The sequence below is a fragment of the Eublepharis macularius genome, chromosome 7, assembly GCF_028583425.1.
Source record: "Eublepharis macularius isolate TG4126 chromosome 7, MPM_Emac_v1.0, whole genome shotgun sequence".
Classification (NCBI taxonomy): Eukaryota; Metazoa; Chordata; class Lepidosauria; order Squamata; family Eublepharidae; genus Eublepharis; species Eublepharis macularius.
Genome location: NC_072796.1, coordinates 139,400,279 through 139,417,516, shown reverse-complemented (window position 1 = coordinate 139,417,516; position 17,238 = coordinate 139,400,279). Strand labels below are relative to the sequence as shown.

General features: G+C 46.5%; 1 protein-coding gene across 1 annotated transcript in view; it reads right to left on the bottom strand.

Annotated features, from left to right (window-relative positions):
• ADGRB1 (adhesion G protein-coupled receptor B1) overlaps positions 1-8,019 on the bottom strand; it is a 357,612-nt gene extending 349,593 nt beyond the window's left edge. The window contains exon 1 of the mRNA XM_054985938.1: positions 7,293-8,019. Within this exon, the coding sequence (XP_054841913.1) occupies positions 7,293-8,019 (727 nt within the window). The remainder of the gene's footprint in view (positions 1-7,292) is intronic.
• Between the last annotated feature and the right edge of the window lie 9,219 nt (positions 8,020-17,238).

Sequence of the window (17,238 nt, the reverse complement as noted above, 5' to 3'; positions counted from 1 at the left end):
CTGCCTGGTCGCTGGCATGCACCCTGCTGTAATAGCATGTTCATCAGGGTTATGTGAGAACTTCTAATAATAAACCTTTTCTGCTTCTAAGATCGCCAAGTTAGAAGCCTTGATTCATTATTCAGACAAGGAGAGAAGGGGGACCTTGAAATGGGCAAAGAGAAGAAATAAAACTCTCCCCGAACAGTTTTCTTTTAAAGAACCCATAAAGATCGGGGAGGCTCTAATCTTACTGAACGGTCCTGGCCCCTTCCCTTGTCTATGTGGCACCATCTCTGCCTAGGGACACCTGTATTCCAAAGATACATTCTTTTCTTGAGTCTCCCATGGCTGCTTAGACCCACCTCGTGATGCCGCAACACACCTAGGGGGAACTGGCTCCATCGCACAAGTCTGGGAGGGTGTTAAATAACACTGAAATCAGAGAGAACGCTCGGAGAGAATGCTGCCTAACTGAACAGTTCAGCTGTTCGCCGCAGCACTGCTCATTAAATTACACATAAAAGTCTCCTCACAGCAATAATGGGAGTAGTTGCCTGTAAAACTCCCTAGCGAAACCGGATGTAAATTCTACCTTTCGTCTCCCTGGCACACCAATGGCACATTCAGAAGGTAATTGCTGATATTTCCACATTGTGATCATGTCCATAAGCTGTTGAGCACAGAATGGAAAGGATGTCTCTAATTCTCTGCTTTCTCACCACCCTGCAGTTCCCTCTTACTGAAGATCTTATAAACAAGAGAAATATGCGCCTGTAAATTCAGTGTCGGACCGACAGCTCTAATCAGAAAAGCTCTTGGTTTTTCCCAGTTTAAGAGGGCCTTCCGAACAGCCTATTCCTTACCACTTGGGCCCTGTTTGAAACATGTAATAACAACAACAACAACAACAACATTCGATTTATATACCGCCCTTCAGGATGACTTAACACCCATTCAGAGCAGGTTACAAAGTATGTCATTATTATCCCCACAACAAAACACCCTGTGTCTTCCCAGCATCTGGGATTTTAAGGGAGGGTATTCAAATAGGGTTGGCAACCTTGGAGATCTCCCAGAATTATAACTGATGTCCTTTATACTCCACCTTTTCCCACAATGGGGTTCCAAAGCAGCTTATGCCCTTCTAGTCTTCTAAATTTTATCCTCACAACAACTCTGTGAGGTAGGTTAGGCTGAAAGTGTGTGATTGGCCCAAGGTCATCCAATGAGCTTTCATGGTAGAACTTCGGTCTCTCTAGTCTGGCCCTAGTGAGACATTGTAAGCACTACACTGCACTGATGTCTATTTTCCTTCATGCATATTTCAGAAATAAGGAATGGTTCCAAGTCTGACCTGGGTAGCCCAGGTGAGCCTAATCTCATCAGATCTCAGATGCTAAGCAGGGTCGGCCTTGGTTAGCAGTTGGATGGGAGACCTCCAACGAAGACCAGGGTTGCAGAGGCAGGCAATGGCAAACCACCTCTGTTAACCATCTAAGGCAAACCATCTCTTGCCTTGAAAACCCCACCAGAGGTCACCATAAATCAGCTGTGGCTTGAAGGCACTCTTTACTCCACACTCCTTGAAATAAGAGGCAATCCTTAGATGGTTTAAAATCATGTGATCCTTTACACGTGTGGTGAAGATACAGGAACAGCTGCTTCCACAGGAGTTCCTGACTGCTTTCAGTGGTCTTGATTCTGTACGTTTAGTAGTATTTCAATGTTCAGATGACATTAAGCCAGGAAAGATTTATTTTTGCATCTCCAGGCAAGAAAACCTCCAGCTATTTAGTTTCTGTATTTGTGCAGAGGAGCAGGGCCTATGCAAAACAGAACTTGAAAACTATGGTTGCCAACTCCAGATGGGGGAATTCCTGGATATTTGGGGGTGGAGCATGGGAAAGGTGGGATTTGGGGAAGAGAGGGACATCACTGGGGTATATTGCCGTAAAGCCCACCCTCCAAAGCAGCCATTGTCTCCAGGAGGACTGATCTCTGATGTCTGAGACGGGTGCCCAAAGCCCATCCAACATATATGTGAGTCATCCTAGCATCTGGCAAAGCCGAGCTTCTTGGCTTCCATCCCTCCTGCTGTGTGCACATCAAGTTCAGAGAATGGCTTGTTTTACATGCACTCCAAGGAGATCTCGGCAACTGCCCTCGCTTCCCACCATCTGCATTCAGCAACGGGAGCCAAGGATAGGGGTGGGGTGGGGGGCAGAAGGGTCATTCCCAAACATGCTTTGGGGGAATCTCTTTGGAGATCTGTCTCTCTGGAGCAAGAGACTCGGAAGGGCCCTCTTTTCCTCTGCTCAGGTTGCAGAAGGGGTTTGAAGAGCAGGACTGAAGGAGAGCCCGTTGATTCATCCCTGACACAGCAAATGGGGCTTTGGGCCAAAGTCGGCGCCATGCACTTGCAAATAGTATCAAAGCAGGTTTTGTTTAGAGTTAGAGGGCAAAAATGGCAGCTCTCCAGTGTTGTAAGGGAGGAACACAAGCCATACAGTTTGCTAAAGTGTGTGTGTGTGTGTGTGTGTGTGTGTGTGTGGAGAGAGAGAGAGCCTTGGTGTGCTAGAGGTTGTGTGTGTGTGTATGTGTAAAGTGCAATCAAGTCACAATGTACAGTGACCCCCCCCCCCAATAAGGTTTTCACAGCAAGAGATACTCAGAGGTGGTTTGCCTCTGCATAGCAACCTTGGATTTCCTTGGAAGTCTCCCATCCAAGTACTTACCAGGACAGACCTTGCCTAGCTTCTGAGATCTGACAAGATTGGCCAATCTGGACCAACCAGGTCAGCCTGTATCAGGGCCGGATCGAGGGGGGGCAGGGGGGTTGTCTGCCCCCGGTGCTGCCAAAGAGGGGGTGCCAGGCACAGCTGCCAGCCACCGGGAGTGCGCCAGCAGCAGCGCGGGAAGCTGAGTGGCCACCGGCACTATTCACCTGCCCAGGAGGACAGGGAGCATGCGGCAACCTGGCCGCCCCCTCAGCCGGGCAGATGAATGGCACGGAGAGCTGGGAGGCCGCCTGCACCACTCGCCTGTCCCAATGAGGGGGCGGCTGGCTTGCCACGCGCCCCCTGTCCTGCTGGGAAGGCAAATGGCACGGGCAGCCTCCCAGCCCTCCGTGCCATTCAGCTGCCCAGCTGAGGGGGCAGTCAGCTTGGCGAGTGGCATGGGCGGCCTCTCAGCTGGCAGCACGCCACCCCATGCAGTGCCAGGAGCAGCACCCCATGCAGTGCCAGGGCAGGGCAGCCAGAACTGGGTTGTCCCAGGCGCCGGGAGCCCTGGCCTGTATATATAGCCCTTTGAAAAAAGAAAAAAAGCAATAACTCAAAGACAACTTCCCCTCATAAGCCCTGTCCCGCCAGCTGTTTTTAGAAGCTGCTTAAACTGATTCAAAATTTTGGGGCAGCAATTTGAAAACTCTTCCTTCCAACTGGCAATAATTCCACATTCTCAAGCAGAGGAAAGTCTTTCTCAAGTCTGCTACCCAAGATACTCTAACTGGAGATGCCACCAGAGATTGGGGGCGGGCCGGGGGAGGACTGACCACCAGTTGCTTGCACCTGTATTTTGCTCACCATTGAAAGTGGTTTGCTAAGCTATTTGTTTGTAGGCTGCACTGACCCTGCTTTCTTGCCGCTGTCACTATTTACAACTGTTAAAGGGCACAAAGTCAAAAGAGGGGAGATAAAAAACCTGTTTCATATTTCTGAGATTGACTTCTTGGGGGGGGTATTTATGTGCTTTCTGTGCCTGCCCCTTAACCTAGTTAATCTCGCAATCAGTTCTTGCAATACTGCTAAATGCATAGGAGCCAAAATGCAGGACATGTAACCAGGGCTGGTTGTTCGAGGATTCATTTGTGCAGGCACAAAGAGCGGACTGTGAGTCATGCCGTTCTTGACTAGTGGGTCACTTTAACAACCTGAATTCAACCCAGGGGATACATGCCTCTTCTCTGGGAGTTGAGAGGATTCAGTCAAGCTTGTATTGTTGAAGGCTTTCACAGCCGGAGAATGATGGTTGTTGTGGGTTTTCCGGGCTGTATTGCCGTGGTCTTGGACCACGGGTTTTCCAGGCTGTATTGCCGTGGTCGTAGTCCAAGACCACAGCAATACAGCCCGGAAAACCCACAACAACCATCAGTCAAGCTTGTTGTCATGTATTACCAAGCAATGAGTGTTTTCGTTCATCCTTTGATGCTTCTACATTGATCAGGCTTTGCAGAAAAAAGGGCGGATGCTATGGTAACACATAAGGGGGGGGGGGGTGCTCAAAAGAACAGCCCTGCTGAATTAGACCACAGGTCTATCTTGTCCAGCATCCTATCACAGACAGTGGCATAGGGTTGCCGGTTTAGGGTTGGGAAATTTCTGGAGATTTGTGGGAGGTAGGGGGCACAGTTTGGGGAGGGGCAGGACCTCAGTAGGGTATAATGCCATACTGTCTACTCTCCAAAGTAACTATTTTCTCCAAGAGAATTTATCTTTGTAGCCTGCAGTTCAGTTGTAATTCCAGGAGATCCCCACCCACTGCCTGGAGGTTGGCATGCCTACCAACCAGTTATTCTGGATGACCAACAACAGTGCCAAGGCTTTCCCTTGATGTTGCCTCCTGGCACTGGTGCACAAAGGTAGACTGCCTCTGAATGTGGAGGTTCCTTTTAGCCACCACAGCTCCTAGCCACTGATAGACCTATTCTCTATACATCTCCTTTCAAAGCTGTCTGTATCTATGGCCTATACCTATACCTGTGATTACAGAGGAATCACACAGTTTTAAAGTTGACAATGAGGAAATTGAAATTGTCCAAGATTTTCTATTCCTTGGCTCTATCATCAACTAACAGGGAGACTACAGTGAAAGGCAGTAGGAAAAGAGGAAGTCCTAAAACGAGATGGCTTGACCCAATAAAGGAAGTCACGTCCCCGTTTGCAGGATTTGAGCAAGTCTGTTAATGATAGGACGTTTTGGAGGTCTTTCATTCATTGGGTCGCCTTAGGTCAGAGGTGCCTTGACAGCGCATAACACACACACACATACCTGGGGCCATCACTACACCCTCTAGTAGCAAATTCCACATTTTATTCACTCACTGTGTAAAGAAGTATTTCCTTTTGTCCATCCTGAATCTAATGCCCATCAGCTTCATTGTTCCCTTTGCTCTGCCAGAAGCCTTGGCAGGATTCCAGCTTTTGGAATCTGACATCACAGGATATCCAGAAATACCTTTAAACATCTCAATAGACAATGGTCAGGAGAGCAGATCTGCAAACTACCCTGAAGAAGTGAGCAGTGACTCACGAAAGCTCATACCCCACCACAAAGTTTGCTAGTCTTATAGGTGCTACTGGATTCTTTTCTACTGCTGCAAACTACTGTGTAGCTCCAGAATAAACTGCACTTAAAATAAAAAGAAAGGAAAAAACTCAACGTGTCTCAGTTCTACATGCTGCCCATCGAAACAAGCCGTACCGGGCTACGCAAACCAACAATCTGGCTTGCTATAATGCATTATCACCTATTCACACCTGAAGAGATGCAGGTTGCCAGCTGCTGGCCCTCAGGTGGGCCTTTGAAACCATAAACCATGTAAAAGGCACAGGAGACCTGCTGGGGGGAAAGGTGGCAACCCGCTTGACAATTCCACTCGTGGCTAGAGAAGGGCACGACCCCTGAAAAAAATTAACCATGTAGTTCATCGTTTGTCAAATTTCATGAACCACGAACTTTCATGAACCTGCCCCCCAGTTCGCAAACCGGTTCCTTTGGTTCGTGAAAATGTCACATCCAGGTTAGAAAATCGTCACTTCCGGAGCGGCAGAAGGTCTGCAGGAAATCCATTCCCCGTTGCATAGGAAACTGATTCATCGGGCTGTCTGCGGTGACAAACCAAAAAACAAACCAAACGAACCAGCTTAAAGTTTGCTGCAGTTCGTCAGAAATGGGATCTGACAAACTGCTGGGTTGCGAACCACGAACTGGTCTGGTTCATCACGAATTTTGGTTCGTATTTTGGTTCATGCCCATCTCTACTTGTGGCTACTGGAATTCACTTGAGAGGCAAAGGGATTCCACCTCGTGAAAGCTCTGATCTCATGCCTCATTCAGCAACCTAAGATACGCAATGGCCCTACATGTAGTTGTCTCTGATTTCCAGGATTCTTTGAGGAGGTGTATTTATTTTGATACCCCACCGCATCCACCAATTTTGAATCCTTAGGCAGCTCACAGTTCAACAATCAGAATTAAAACATCTTCAAAAATCACACACAAACAGATATCCAAGCCCCTGTACCAGTTTCAAACCAGAATCCAATTGTTGATGCCCACGTTGCAAATTATTTGTCAAAACCACATAACAAAGCTTTATCCACAGCAACGATGCGATCGGAATGTTTCCATAAATGAGAAACTCAAACCCCACATCACGTAGCATCCTTTTCATCTGTTCTGCTGGTGATGGATCTTATTTCCAGTGCAAAATAATAATAATAGTATAATAATAATAACATTAGATTTATATACCGCCCTTCTATTATCCCCACAACAAAACACCCTGTGAGGTGGGTGGGGCTGAGAGAGCTCCTAGAAGCTGTGACTGACCCAAGGTCACCCAGCTGGCTTCAAGGTAAGGAGTGGGGAGGCCCTTGTGTTTGAGGAAGGCCCCTTGCTCTAGAGCAGGGGTTCCCAGCCTTTTTGAGCTTGGGGGCTCCTTTGGGATTCTGACACAGGGTGGTGGGTGCAAATACAAAATGGCTGCCACAAGAAGTGGCACCAAATTCAAAATGGCTGCCATAAGAGCTGGGCCCAATTACAATATGGCTGCCATGGGAGGTGGAGCCAACCACAAAATGCCATATGCATAACTTTAATGGCAACTCTACAACATTTCTAGCAGAAGCTCTACTTAACAGGATGCCTTTTTGCATGAACATATTGTTTTAAAACATTTTGCTGCATACACAGAGCTCACCTTCAATCAAACTGTGAAGAACCTTGCTTTTCTAGAAGCAGTATTTATTGTTGAATCTGCACAGCTAATGAGACCTCCAAAAGCCAATTAGAACACTTGCTGGGCAAAAGCACCATCTTGCCCAGCCTGCTTTCTAAAACACTTGGGGACACCTGGAAAGATGTTGGGGGCACCGTGGCACCCACAGACACCATGCTGGGGAATTCTGATCTAGAGGAAAGCTCCCCCAGCAGTGGAACAGATCCATAGGACCCAGTCTTCTTTGCTCTGTTTCCTGGACTGCAAGTCCTGAACTAACAATGTCACTTACCCAAGAAATCCAGCCGACCGCTGTCCTTTGGGCTACTCATACAGTTCTCCAGGTAAATCCCGTCCTTAAAGCAGTCCTTCTTTTTGGTTAAGCCGAGGATCTCGCTGGGCTGATCCAGTATCTCCCCACTGGCGCAAGAGCATGGTGTCTGCATAATACCACAAGGGTGGAAGCTGCTACTGGTGGTCAGGCAGGTGTCTAACCACTTGCACAACATCTGGCAGACAGCTTTGCTGGGGTTCCTGTTGCCAACCACCAGGTATTCCACCGAGAAATCTCTGTCTTGTGCCTTGCCCGGTTTCCATCTGACATGCCCACTTTCGACCGCCGAAGCGGTCTGTTTCATCTGCAGGAACTGCTTGTTGGACTGGAGAAAGGCATAACGGGTGGAGCTATCACAAAGGTTTAGCACGTCGTCAAAACTCTCCATCCCCAAGTACGTCCGTGTGGACTCCAAGAACGAGTCAAACTGGTACGTGCGAACCTGCTGGTGGTCGCAGGCGCCCGCGGGCTTCAGGACCTTCATGTACAAGGTGTACCTCCGGGGGTCTGGGTTCTGGATAATCCAAGAGCAGCGGGAAGCATTCAACGGGAAGACAGCAAACGAGGAGAAATACCCAAAGAATTTGCCCTGGACGAGGGTAGTGCACGAAGACTGCCCCAGGTCGAGGGCGACCGCTGTCCACGCAAAGAAAAGTGGCAATAGTAACAACAGGTTCAAGGTATATCTAGTGCTTCTCCTCATCCTAGGTCCCTGGTCCTTTGGAACTCAAAGCGATTGCCAGGCAGACGGCCGATCTCGGACATAACAGGAGGCAGGGAAAGTTCTCACTCCAGGAGCTAGGCGGGAGATTAATCCAGCCTTCCCATCTCTTGATTTGGGCTCCTCCTTGTGGCTTTGGCTGACAACACCTGGAGACGAGAAACACGGGTTTTGTTAATTCCAGAACATGATGACATTATGAAGGAGAAGGATGCCTAGCTTTTCCTTGAGCAAGAATCGGGGAGGAGGACCCGATGTCGCCTCAAAGCCATCTGGAAACTCTGGCAGCTAGACCAAGGACACATCTGTTTGGGGCAATGCACCCCCCCTCCTCCCCGCTCCACAAAGCACGGGTGGTACAAGCAACAGTCTTCACTTTGGATGCATTTTGCAGCCCACTGTGAGCCAAGTTTATCCCACCCCTGCTCTGCAGAAGCCTGGCACAGACTTCCTCCTCAGCCTTGCCTGCGGAGACACATGCCGAGCACCAGCGTGACGGGTCAGCCTCTTCTTCTAGTGGCCACTCACCCATAACATACACCGCCCCCCCCCTCTCTCTCATACACACACAACCTTCCCATTTCAATTACTGAAAGAGACACCCGGCACAAATGAGACTGTCTTAGCTGCAAACTGGGATCTGTGGTTGGATGGAATGGGACAATGTTTGATAATTCTCTCCTCAGCCGTCTGTCCCCATTTGGGCATAAAAAAACCCCCACCCCAAAACAAGAGCAACCCAAGAGCAGCAGAAATCAGTTTCCGTGTCTGAAACCCCCAAAGATCTCCACCAACTCAAGATATAACCAGGTGGGCCCTAATCTCTCAGCGTATATGAAAATGGACTGGATTAACTTCATTTATATTCATTAATGGCATCCAAATACTTTCTCTTTCCCTTAGAACCCTTTTACCTGGGGAGGAACTTGTTTGAGGCAAAATCCAGAGTTATCCTAATAAGAAGCAGAAATCCCCTTTCTGTGAAATGGGTTGGGTTTCCCTTGAAATATTTTTGGTGTTTCTTCCAAGAAGCTTCACGTTCCAAGTTAGGTGAAAGTTTAAACCGAATTATTCAAAAAGGCTTTTGTATTGTAGGGAGGGATCTTAGATGCTCTGCTAATGAGTTAGGGACCACAGACTTCACCACTATGTTGCTTTACATACTGTTATGTATCTGTTGCTTTAAATATGTGCTCCTATGTCATTTCTTCAACTCTGTATTGGATTCTTGCTAACGCTAACGATTCTTACTAAACTTGTATTTATTTACCCTATGACATTTTTAATGAAATTGTCCTTGATAGTGATTGCACTAATCTTAATGAGAAAGGCAGACAATAAATGACATCAATAAACCAAAATAATAATAATAATAATAATAATAATAATAATAATAAATACGTACATACATACATACAAACATACATACATACATACATGAAATGTGCCAGTCAAACTACTGCTGATATAGTCGGTTATCGTTTAATCTGCAGCCCTGAAATGTTTGAATTTTCACCACCACTCGTACGTTCAAGAGGTCCCAGGGCACACTGTACAATGCAACCACCTCTCTGAAGATAAGCAGGATTTTTGCCTAAGTAGAGACTGGATGGGAGATCACCTCAAAACCCTGTGTAGATTTCCTTGAATTCCTTGGAAGAAAGGTGGGCAATGTGTAGAAAACACAGTTTCTGCCAGGAAGCAGAACTGGAAAGCCAGCTTGGTATAGCAGGTAAAGCATTGGATCATAGACCCTGGATTCAAAACCCTACAAGACTCACAAATGAGAAGGGGGTTTGGCTTCAACTATTTCACAGGGTTCTTTGTAAGGATAAACAAATAGGGAATAATGCTGTAGTGTAGTGGTTAAGTAGTTGCACTGCAAATCAGCATTCTGCTGGTTCAAATCCCACTACTGCCATGAGATTGGTAGGTGGCCTTGTGTAAGCCACTCAACTCAGTCCCAGCTCCCCAGCTGTATTGTGGGGATGCCCTCACCTGGATAGCCCAGGTGAGCCTGTTCTCGTCAGATTTCAGAAGCTAAGCAGGGTCGGCATTGGTTAGTAATTGGATGGGAGACCTCCAAAGAAGACCAAGGCTGCAGAGGCAATGGCAAACCTCCTCTGCTAGTCTCTTGCCATGAAAACACCACCAGGGGTCACAATAAATCAACTATGCCTCGAGGGCACTCTCTACCACCACCATTGTGAGAATACTGACTTTGTTCACTGGTTTGAGCGGGGTACTAATCTGTCCAGAAGGTCAAAGGATAACAGTTGGCATCTGTTTTGCACTCATAACAAGCAGTCTGAAGCATCTCAGAGAGCAGGCCTAGGGATTTTCCACCACCAATTACAGACCATACTGCACAAGGAAATACCAAGAATCTGAATCAGTAGAAGGAAGCATCATATGCCCCTATGAAGAGGAGTTTTGGGGGCCACATTAATATGTTCATAAAGCATGGCAGTAGATATGGTTGCCAACCTCCAGGTGGTGGCTGGAGATCTCCTGGCATTACAACTGATCTCCAGGCCCCCAAAACAACTTTCCCTGAAGAAAGTGGCTGCTTTGGAGGGTGGATTCTGCTGAGTCCCCTCCCCAAACCCCACGCCCTTCAGGCGTCACTCCCCAAGTCTCCATGAACTTCCCAACCTTGAGCTGGCAACTCTATGCTAGTAGGAGGGGGGAAAGCACACCACATTGGAGGGGGGGAAGAACATCACACTCTACGAACACCACGGCCGCCTTCCCTAGCAGCTAATTTCTCCTTTGCAAGTCTGCTATTCTCTTTTAAAGCAAGGAGAACCCACTAAGCCCATTACAAACCAGTCACACGTTATAGCTGTCATAGCAAAACGAACCTGCTGGTTACAGATCTTGAAACAGCAAGGAGTGCCTGGATTTGCCCTCGTTTCCCCTCCCGTAGACCTTGCCACTCTTTCTGCCTCGCGCATCTTAAAAGCCAGCAAACTTTAACTAAACATCCATGCTAATAGGATGCTGTGTTCCGGCTGTTAGGCCTCAGGATTGATTTCCCCTAAACGCGGTCCCATCTGGAAGTTTTTACGCAAGGAATGTAAACATATTTTCCCCCTTCTTCCGCTGATCTCCACTATCATGGGGAGTTTTAAGAGGAGAGTTTAAAAACAACAACAACGATAAAGAACACACTTGGAAAACAGAAGACCCCTAATGCACAACACCTGGATATCCAGTAGGGCTGGCAATAAATGCAGCAGAGCATTCGGGGAAGAGCGGAAGGCAGGTGGCAAATGATCCATCGAAGGAATCAAACTAACCATTGCAAGATATTTGTAAGGTAAATGGCACTACGCAGAGAACCAAGCTAAGTAGGGGCTTGCCGCATTTACGGGGTTGGGTGAAAAAAAAGACCATACTAAACTTTCAGAGGCTAGTAGCCACAATAGCAAAATGAACTCTCCATGGTTAGAAGAAAGATACCTCTGAATATGTAATGCTGGGCTTTCCTTCATGTTTAGATAGTGGATTCTGGAAACAGGATTCTGGAGATGATGGACCAATCTAGCATGGATTGCGTTCCCATCTGTTCATTCACTCCAAATTGTGTGTGTGTGTGAATCTGATACCATACTCAACCAACATCTTCCAACATTAACTGGTACTGTGCTTTTTTTTTTTTTTGAAAAATTTTTATTGGGTTAGGATCATATATTTACACATCACAATCAATTTTCCCATTTCCCAATTTCTAACCCCCTCCCTTTCCCCCCCTTTTTTTGTTGACTTCCAACAGTTTTCCAACCCTTTGTCCCTTTTCCCTTACTCTTTATATATTCCTCTATCTAATCAAATGTATATTCTCCTTTTATTCTAAGCCATACTTCTTTAACTATTTTTAATGCTCTGTACCCATAATGGATAAACAATTTATCCCATAATTCCGTTTTCAAAATATTTCTGTATAACGTAAACTATGTAAACTATATAAGCCATATAATCATATAAATCAACCAACTTAACTTATACTCTATAACTGGTACCGTGCTTAAGGGTCCATGCCTATGTAAGTTTGGATGGGGAAGCCACGTGTGAATTTCATTTAGCCATTTGCAATACAAACCTAGCACACAAATACTAAAGAAGCAAGCATGGTGAAAACCTTATTGAAATATTTCCTTTCATTTTTTAAAATAATAACAATAACATTCAATTTATATACTGCCCTTCAGGACCACTTAATGCCCATTCAGAGTGGTTTACAATGTGTATTATTATTATCCTCATGACAATCACCCTGTGAGGTGGTTGGGGCTGAGAGAGCTCCTAGAACCTGTGACTGAGCCAAGGTCACTCAGCTGGCTGCAAGCGGAGGAGTAGGGAATCAAACCTGGCTCTCCAGATTAGAGTCCTGCCACTCTTAACTACTACACCAAACTGGCTTAAAGCAACTATAAAGAGCAAGACAAAGGGTGACACAAAAATCACCCCATATACTGTTTCTAAGTGATCACTGCTTCAAATGTTATCAATACTGCACATGCTAAGTACAGAGTACGCAAAATTGATGTCGGTCACACCATGCAACACATACAATGACTGCACTGTGAGTACATGTTCTGGAACGTGTGGCTGCATGCAACTAAACAGACGTGTGTATCAAAAGAATTTATTCATGATGGGCAGACTTTCAATGAGCTGAACTAAACGTGACAAGTTACTAGAGTTCAACACGTGTCTGCTTACCTCAAGATTTAATGGGAAGTGTAGGAAGTGTAGGCGTCCTTGCAGCTTTAAGTGTAACATTTACAGAGCAGCAGGGAGGGAAGTGCAGGCATGGGGCTCTTGCTGGGCAACCCCCTTCCCCTTCACTGTGTGTGTGTGTGTGTGGGGAGGTTCAGGGCCCCTCTCCTGCCCCCCCTTCCCTGCACAGCAGACAGGGCACCTGGCCACTGCTAGCTGCTAGCCCAGCTTCAGGCAGGGGCTGGGTGAAGAGGTCAGCAGGCAAGGCGCCCAGAGCATCGCTGCATCTCCCCTCCCCCCCCGCTCGCCTGGCCCCTGCCTGAAGCCATGCAGCCCAGAGCTGCATAGCATTGCTCTGCCTTTCCCCAGCTCACCCAGAAATTGTTTCATTTCCCCCTCCCGCTCACCCGGCCCCCGCACAGCGATGCCAGGCTATGCAGCTCTGGGCCGTGCAGCTTTGGGATGGCTACACTTCCCATCAAACCTTGAGGTAAGCAGACCCGTGTTGAACTCTAGTAACTCATCACATTTAGTTCAGCTCAAAGTGTAACACCATCCTCCCGTGGTGAAATACTGATTCAGAACTACTTGGCTAATAAATGTGGTAAGACTGGTATCTATTTCCGGAGTCATTAGCTCTCTCTGTACTATCAAGTCAGAAAAAAGATTTGAGTCCAGTAGCCTCTGAAAATCAGCAAGGCTTTCAGGGTAGAAGCTTCGGAGAGTCAAATCTCCCTTCATCTGTAAGGTGCTACTGGACTCAAATCTTGCTCTTCTGCTGCAGACCAACACAACTACACCCATCAGGACTCAGAAACTCTGGCCAATCAGAGCCGTAGTGATTAATTTGCTCAATTGGTTGGATCAGCAGTAAAGCTGCAGATTAGGTGAAACCTTATTGGCTTCTTTTGTCGCTTAGAGCCTTGCTACTAGTGACATTTTACACGTGAAGGATAAAGGATCATTTTCGCAAGTCTTTCTGGGAACTGAAGTTCCTCTCCCCCACCCCTTTTCCTTCTGTTCCTTCCCCTCGCTGCCTGAAGAGACAGAGGAAGCCTGCGGCAACAGCAACTTTTGCAAATCGTTCCTCCAGTCACAAGCCTGCTCTCAATGATCTTTGGGGCAGGCAGCTGCATCTTTCTCAGCTTTCTCTGGAGCATTCCCCCCCGCCGCCGCCTCCAGCAAGACGATTTGCAAAAGCTGATGTTGCCGTAGGCTCTCTCTGTCTCTTCAGGCGGCGAGGGGAAGGAACAGAAGGAAAAGGGGTGGGGGAGAGGAACTTCAGTTCCCAGAAAGACTTGCAAAAATGATCCTTTATCCTTCACATGTAAAATGTCACTTGTAGCAAGGCTCTTAGTCACTGGTAAGTTAGAAGCCGCAATACCGCTCGTTGGCCGTTGGCTGTGATGGCGCAACAGAGAGTAGCCAGAAGCTTTTTTTAAGCAATGATGGCACAGAGAAAAGGGCACTTTGGGCCCTAGACTCTCCCTGCCTCCTTGACTGAGATCTAACTCCTCCAAGTCCATGTTTGTTCTATATAGTTCCATCTACCATCCTACTAAATGCTGACACACTTACCAAGCCCTCTCAAAGAAGTGAACAGGCAATTGAGCACACCCTTTGCACAGGCTAACTGTACTGGGAGAGCATGCATCTTGTAATACTTCAGGTTTGTTGCAAATCATGATAAACAAAACAAGGTCTCAGTCAAGCTGCCAGATGAAAGAGGAACCAAGACATCAAGTTTTCAACAAGGAAGCTACAAGTCAGTTAAGATTAAAATTCAAGCATAGTAAAATCAGTTGGGGGGAGGAGGGCAAACTTAATTGCCACTTTAAGTCATCACTTTTTTAAAAGGAAAATTGGCTGAACACATGCATAGATAAAGACAGCAATGAGAGCATGCCGTCACTGACGTTTGCAAAATTCTCCAATTTTTGTATATACCTGAAAATTCATTTCAGATCTACAAAATACTAAAAGAGAATATGAAAGACGATGTACTCCATGTTGCCTTGGGGTGTAAACATCTGCTTAGTCATGGAGTCTCTGTGGATGTTCGAGTACCACACTTTCCCTTTCTCATTTTCCCCGTGTGAAACAGTTACAAGAATGACTTTTTCCCACAGGCTGAGCGTATTTCATCTAAAATTGCCCATACTCCCGCAGTTCTGATTTTCCCCAGTAGAGGGCAGTAGTCACAAACAGCCAGCACACACTCAAACATTCGCAACTGATGCGCTGCTTCAAGTATTTGGAGTTTTGCACATGTGAAGCACATAGCATAAAACTGCATATGAATCACTACTGGAAACTAACACATGCAACTCACCTCACTGGGTGTACATGTTCTTGGATGCGGAGTTGGGTATAGCAGAACCAATTTGTAGGGATATCACAAGACCAACAGTGCAATTCTACGCAGAGTTATGACAGTCCAAGCCCATTGATTTCAGGGGGCTTAGTCTGGTTTAACTCTGTTTAGGATTGCACTGCACATGTTCTAATTTCACATGTATAAATCCAGAGGAGTTAGCCGTGTTAGTCTGTAGTAGCAAAATAGAAAAGAGTCCAGTAACACCTTTAAGACAAACAAACTTTACTGTTGGCATAAGCTTTCGAGAACCACAGCTGTCTTTGTCGGATGCATGGAGGGTATGAAGAAACAGACAATGCGTCTGACAAAGAGAACTATGGTTCTCGAAAAATTATGCTACAATGAAGTTGGTTTGTCTTAAAGGTGCTACTGGACTCTTTTCCTTTTTTCACATGTATAAAGACATTGTAACATTTAATCTCTTTGATGCTCATTATAAGAATACGCTCACACCTTTGGTTCCTTAAGTACCATGATGTTCCAACAAAAACAATGGGGCTCCTCACAATCAGGGCCAAACTAGATGCAACGTTATAGACTCAGGGAGGCAGGGAGGGGGCGGGAATCCACACTTTCTTTTAATCTGTGTTTTTCAGGAAGGAGAGGGGGGGGCTGTTAATTCCATCTAGTAAAACAGCAGGGGAGGAAAAAGTTAAATCCCCTCTTTCTTCTTCAACATGATGGATCCAAAATTGGGGACTACATAGCAGCTGTTGTAGCTGTACAATAGTACATTCTGGATAATTCTGGATAATATTTCATTTAGACAGGCAGACAGATAGATCGATAGAGAGACAGACAGACACACAAACACATTGTTTTGGGGTTAAATTAGAGGTTGCATGTGACATGCACAGCACACACTCACATGCACAATCCCTTCTGGACAAAAAGTTGTGTCAACATTTCTGTCATACACAGAATTTGTTATGGCTGCATCCCAATATTCTACATTGTCGTTCTTTGAGCAGTGATTATACTCAGGTGGAAATTTCTCCTGGAAATACCTGGATGATAGCAATCTTCATCTCTCCCCTGACTCCTTTCGCCTTTTTTATTTCCTGCAGTGGCTGCTGTTGCTGCTGCCACTCCTAGTATCGCTACCACCCTACATTACTTCCTATTTTTAATCACATCAGGAATCCCCGCCAATCAGAAGATAACGCCATGACATCATGTAGCCAATCAGCTCTGACTGTGTAATAGCCATTGAGGGGTATTGAGGGCAATATAAACCATGCAAAAAATTATTTTTAATATGTATATCCCAATTTGTGGCTCAGGGCCGCTCACACCTTAATTAAAACAACACCACGGTACATTTAAAACCAATTCACCCCATACTAGTGCCTGTAGCTCACAAGTAAATGTCCTAGCAAATGATATGACTTTCCAGTGCCTCCTAAAACCCTCCAGCGCGCCCAATAAATTCATACAATAGGAGCCACTACTTGAAAGGAATGGGTTTATGTGGATGCCAAGAAGGTATCCTTCAACAGAAAGGGGACAACCAGAAAGGGGCAGCCAGAGGTCCGTAACCGGCTCATGGGGGGAATGGATATATGGATGTTTGTTCTGTAAAGAATGCTATTAAAATGTCTTCTGTTGTCCCCCACCCCACTTGGAAGTTTTTACAGCACTAACAAAAACATTCATAATGAACAATAAGTTCAGGCAGGGCTTTTTTTCAGGGGGAACGGAGTTCCGGAACCTCTTGAAAATGGTCACATGGCTGGTGGCCCCGCCCCCTGATCTCCAGACAGAGGGGAGTTGAGATTGCCCTCCGCGCTGCCAAGCGGCGCAGAGGGCAATCTCAACCCCTCTCTGTCTGGAGATCAGGGGGCAGGGCCACCAGCCATGTGACCATTTTCTCCGAGGGCAACCCACTGAGTTCCACCACCTCTTTCCCCAGAAAAAAAGCCCTGAGTTCAGGTAGTCATTGGTGTGGGTCTGCAATAGAAGGCCGATTTGAGTCCAGTGGCACCTTAAAGACCAAGATTTCCAGGGTATAGGATTTCGAAATTCAAGTCAGCTGACGAAGGAAGCTCGACCCTCAAAAGCTTGCCCCCTGGAAATCTTGTTGGTCTTTCAAGGAGCTA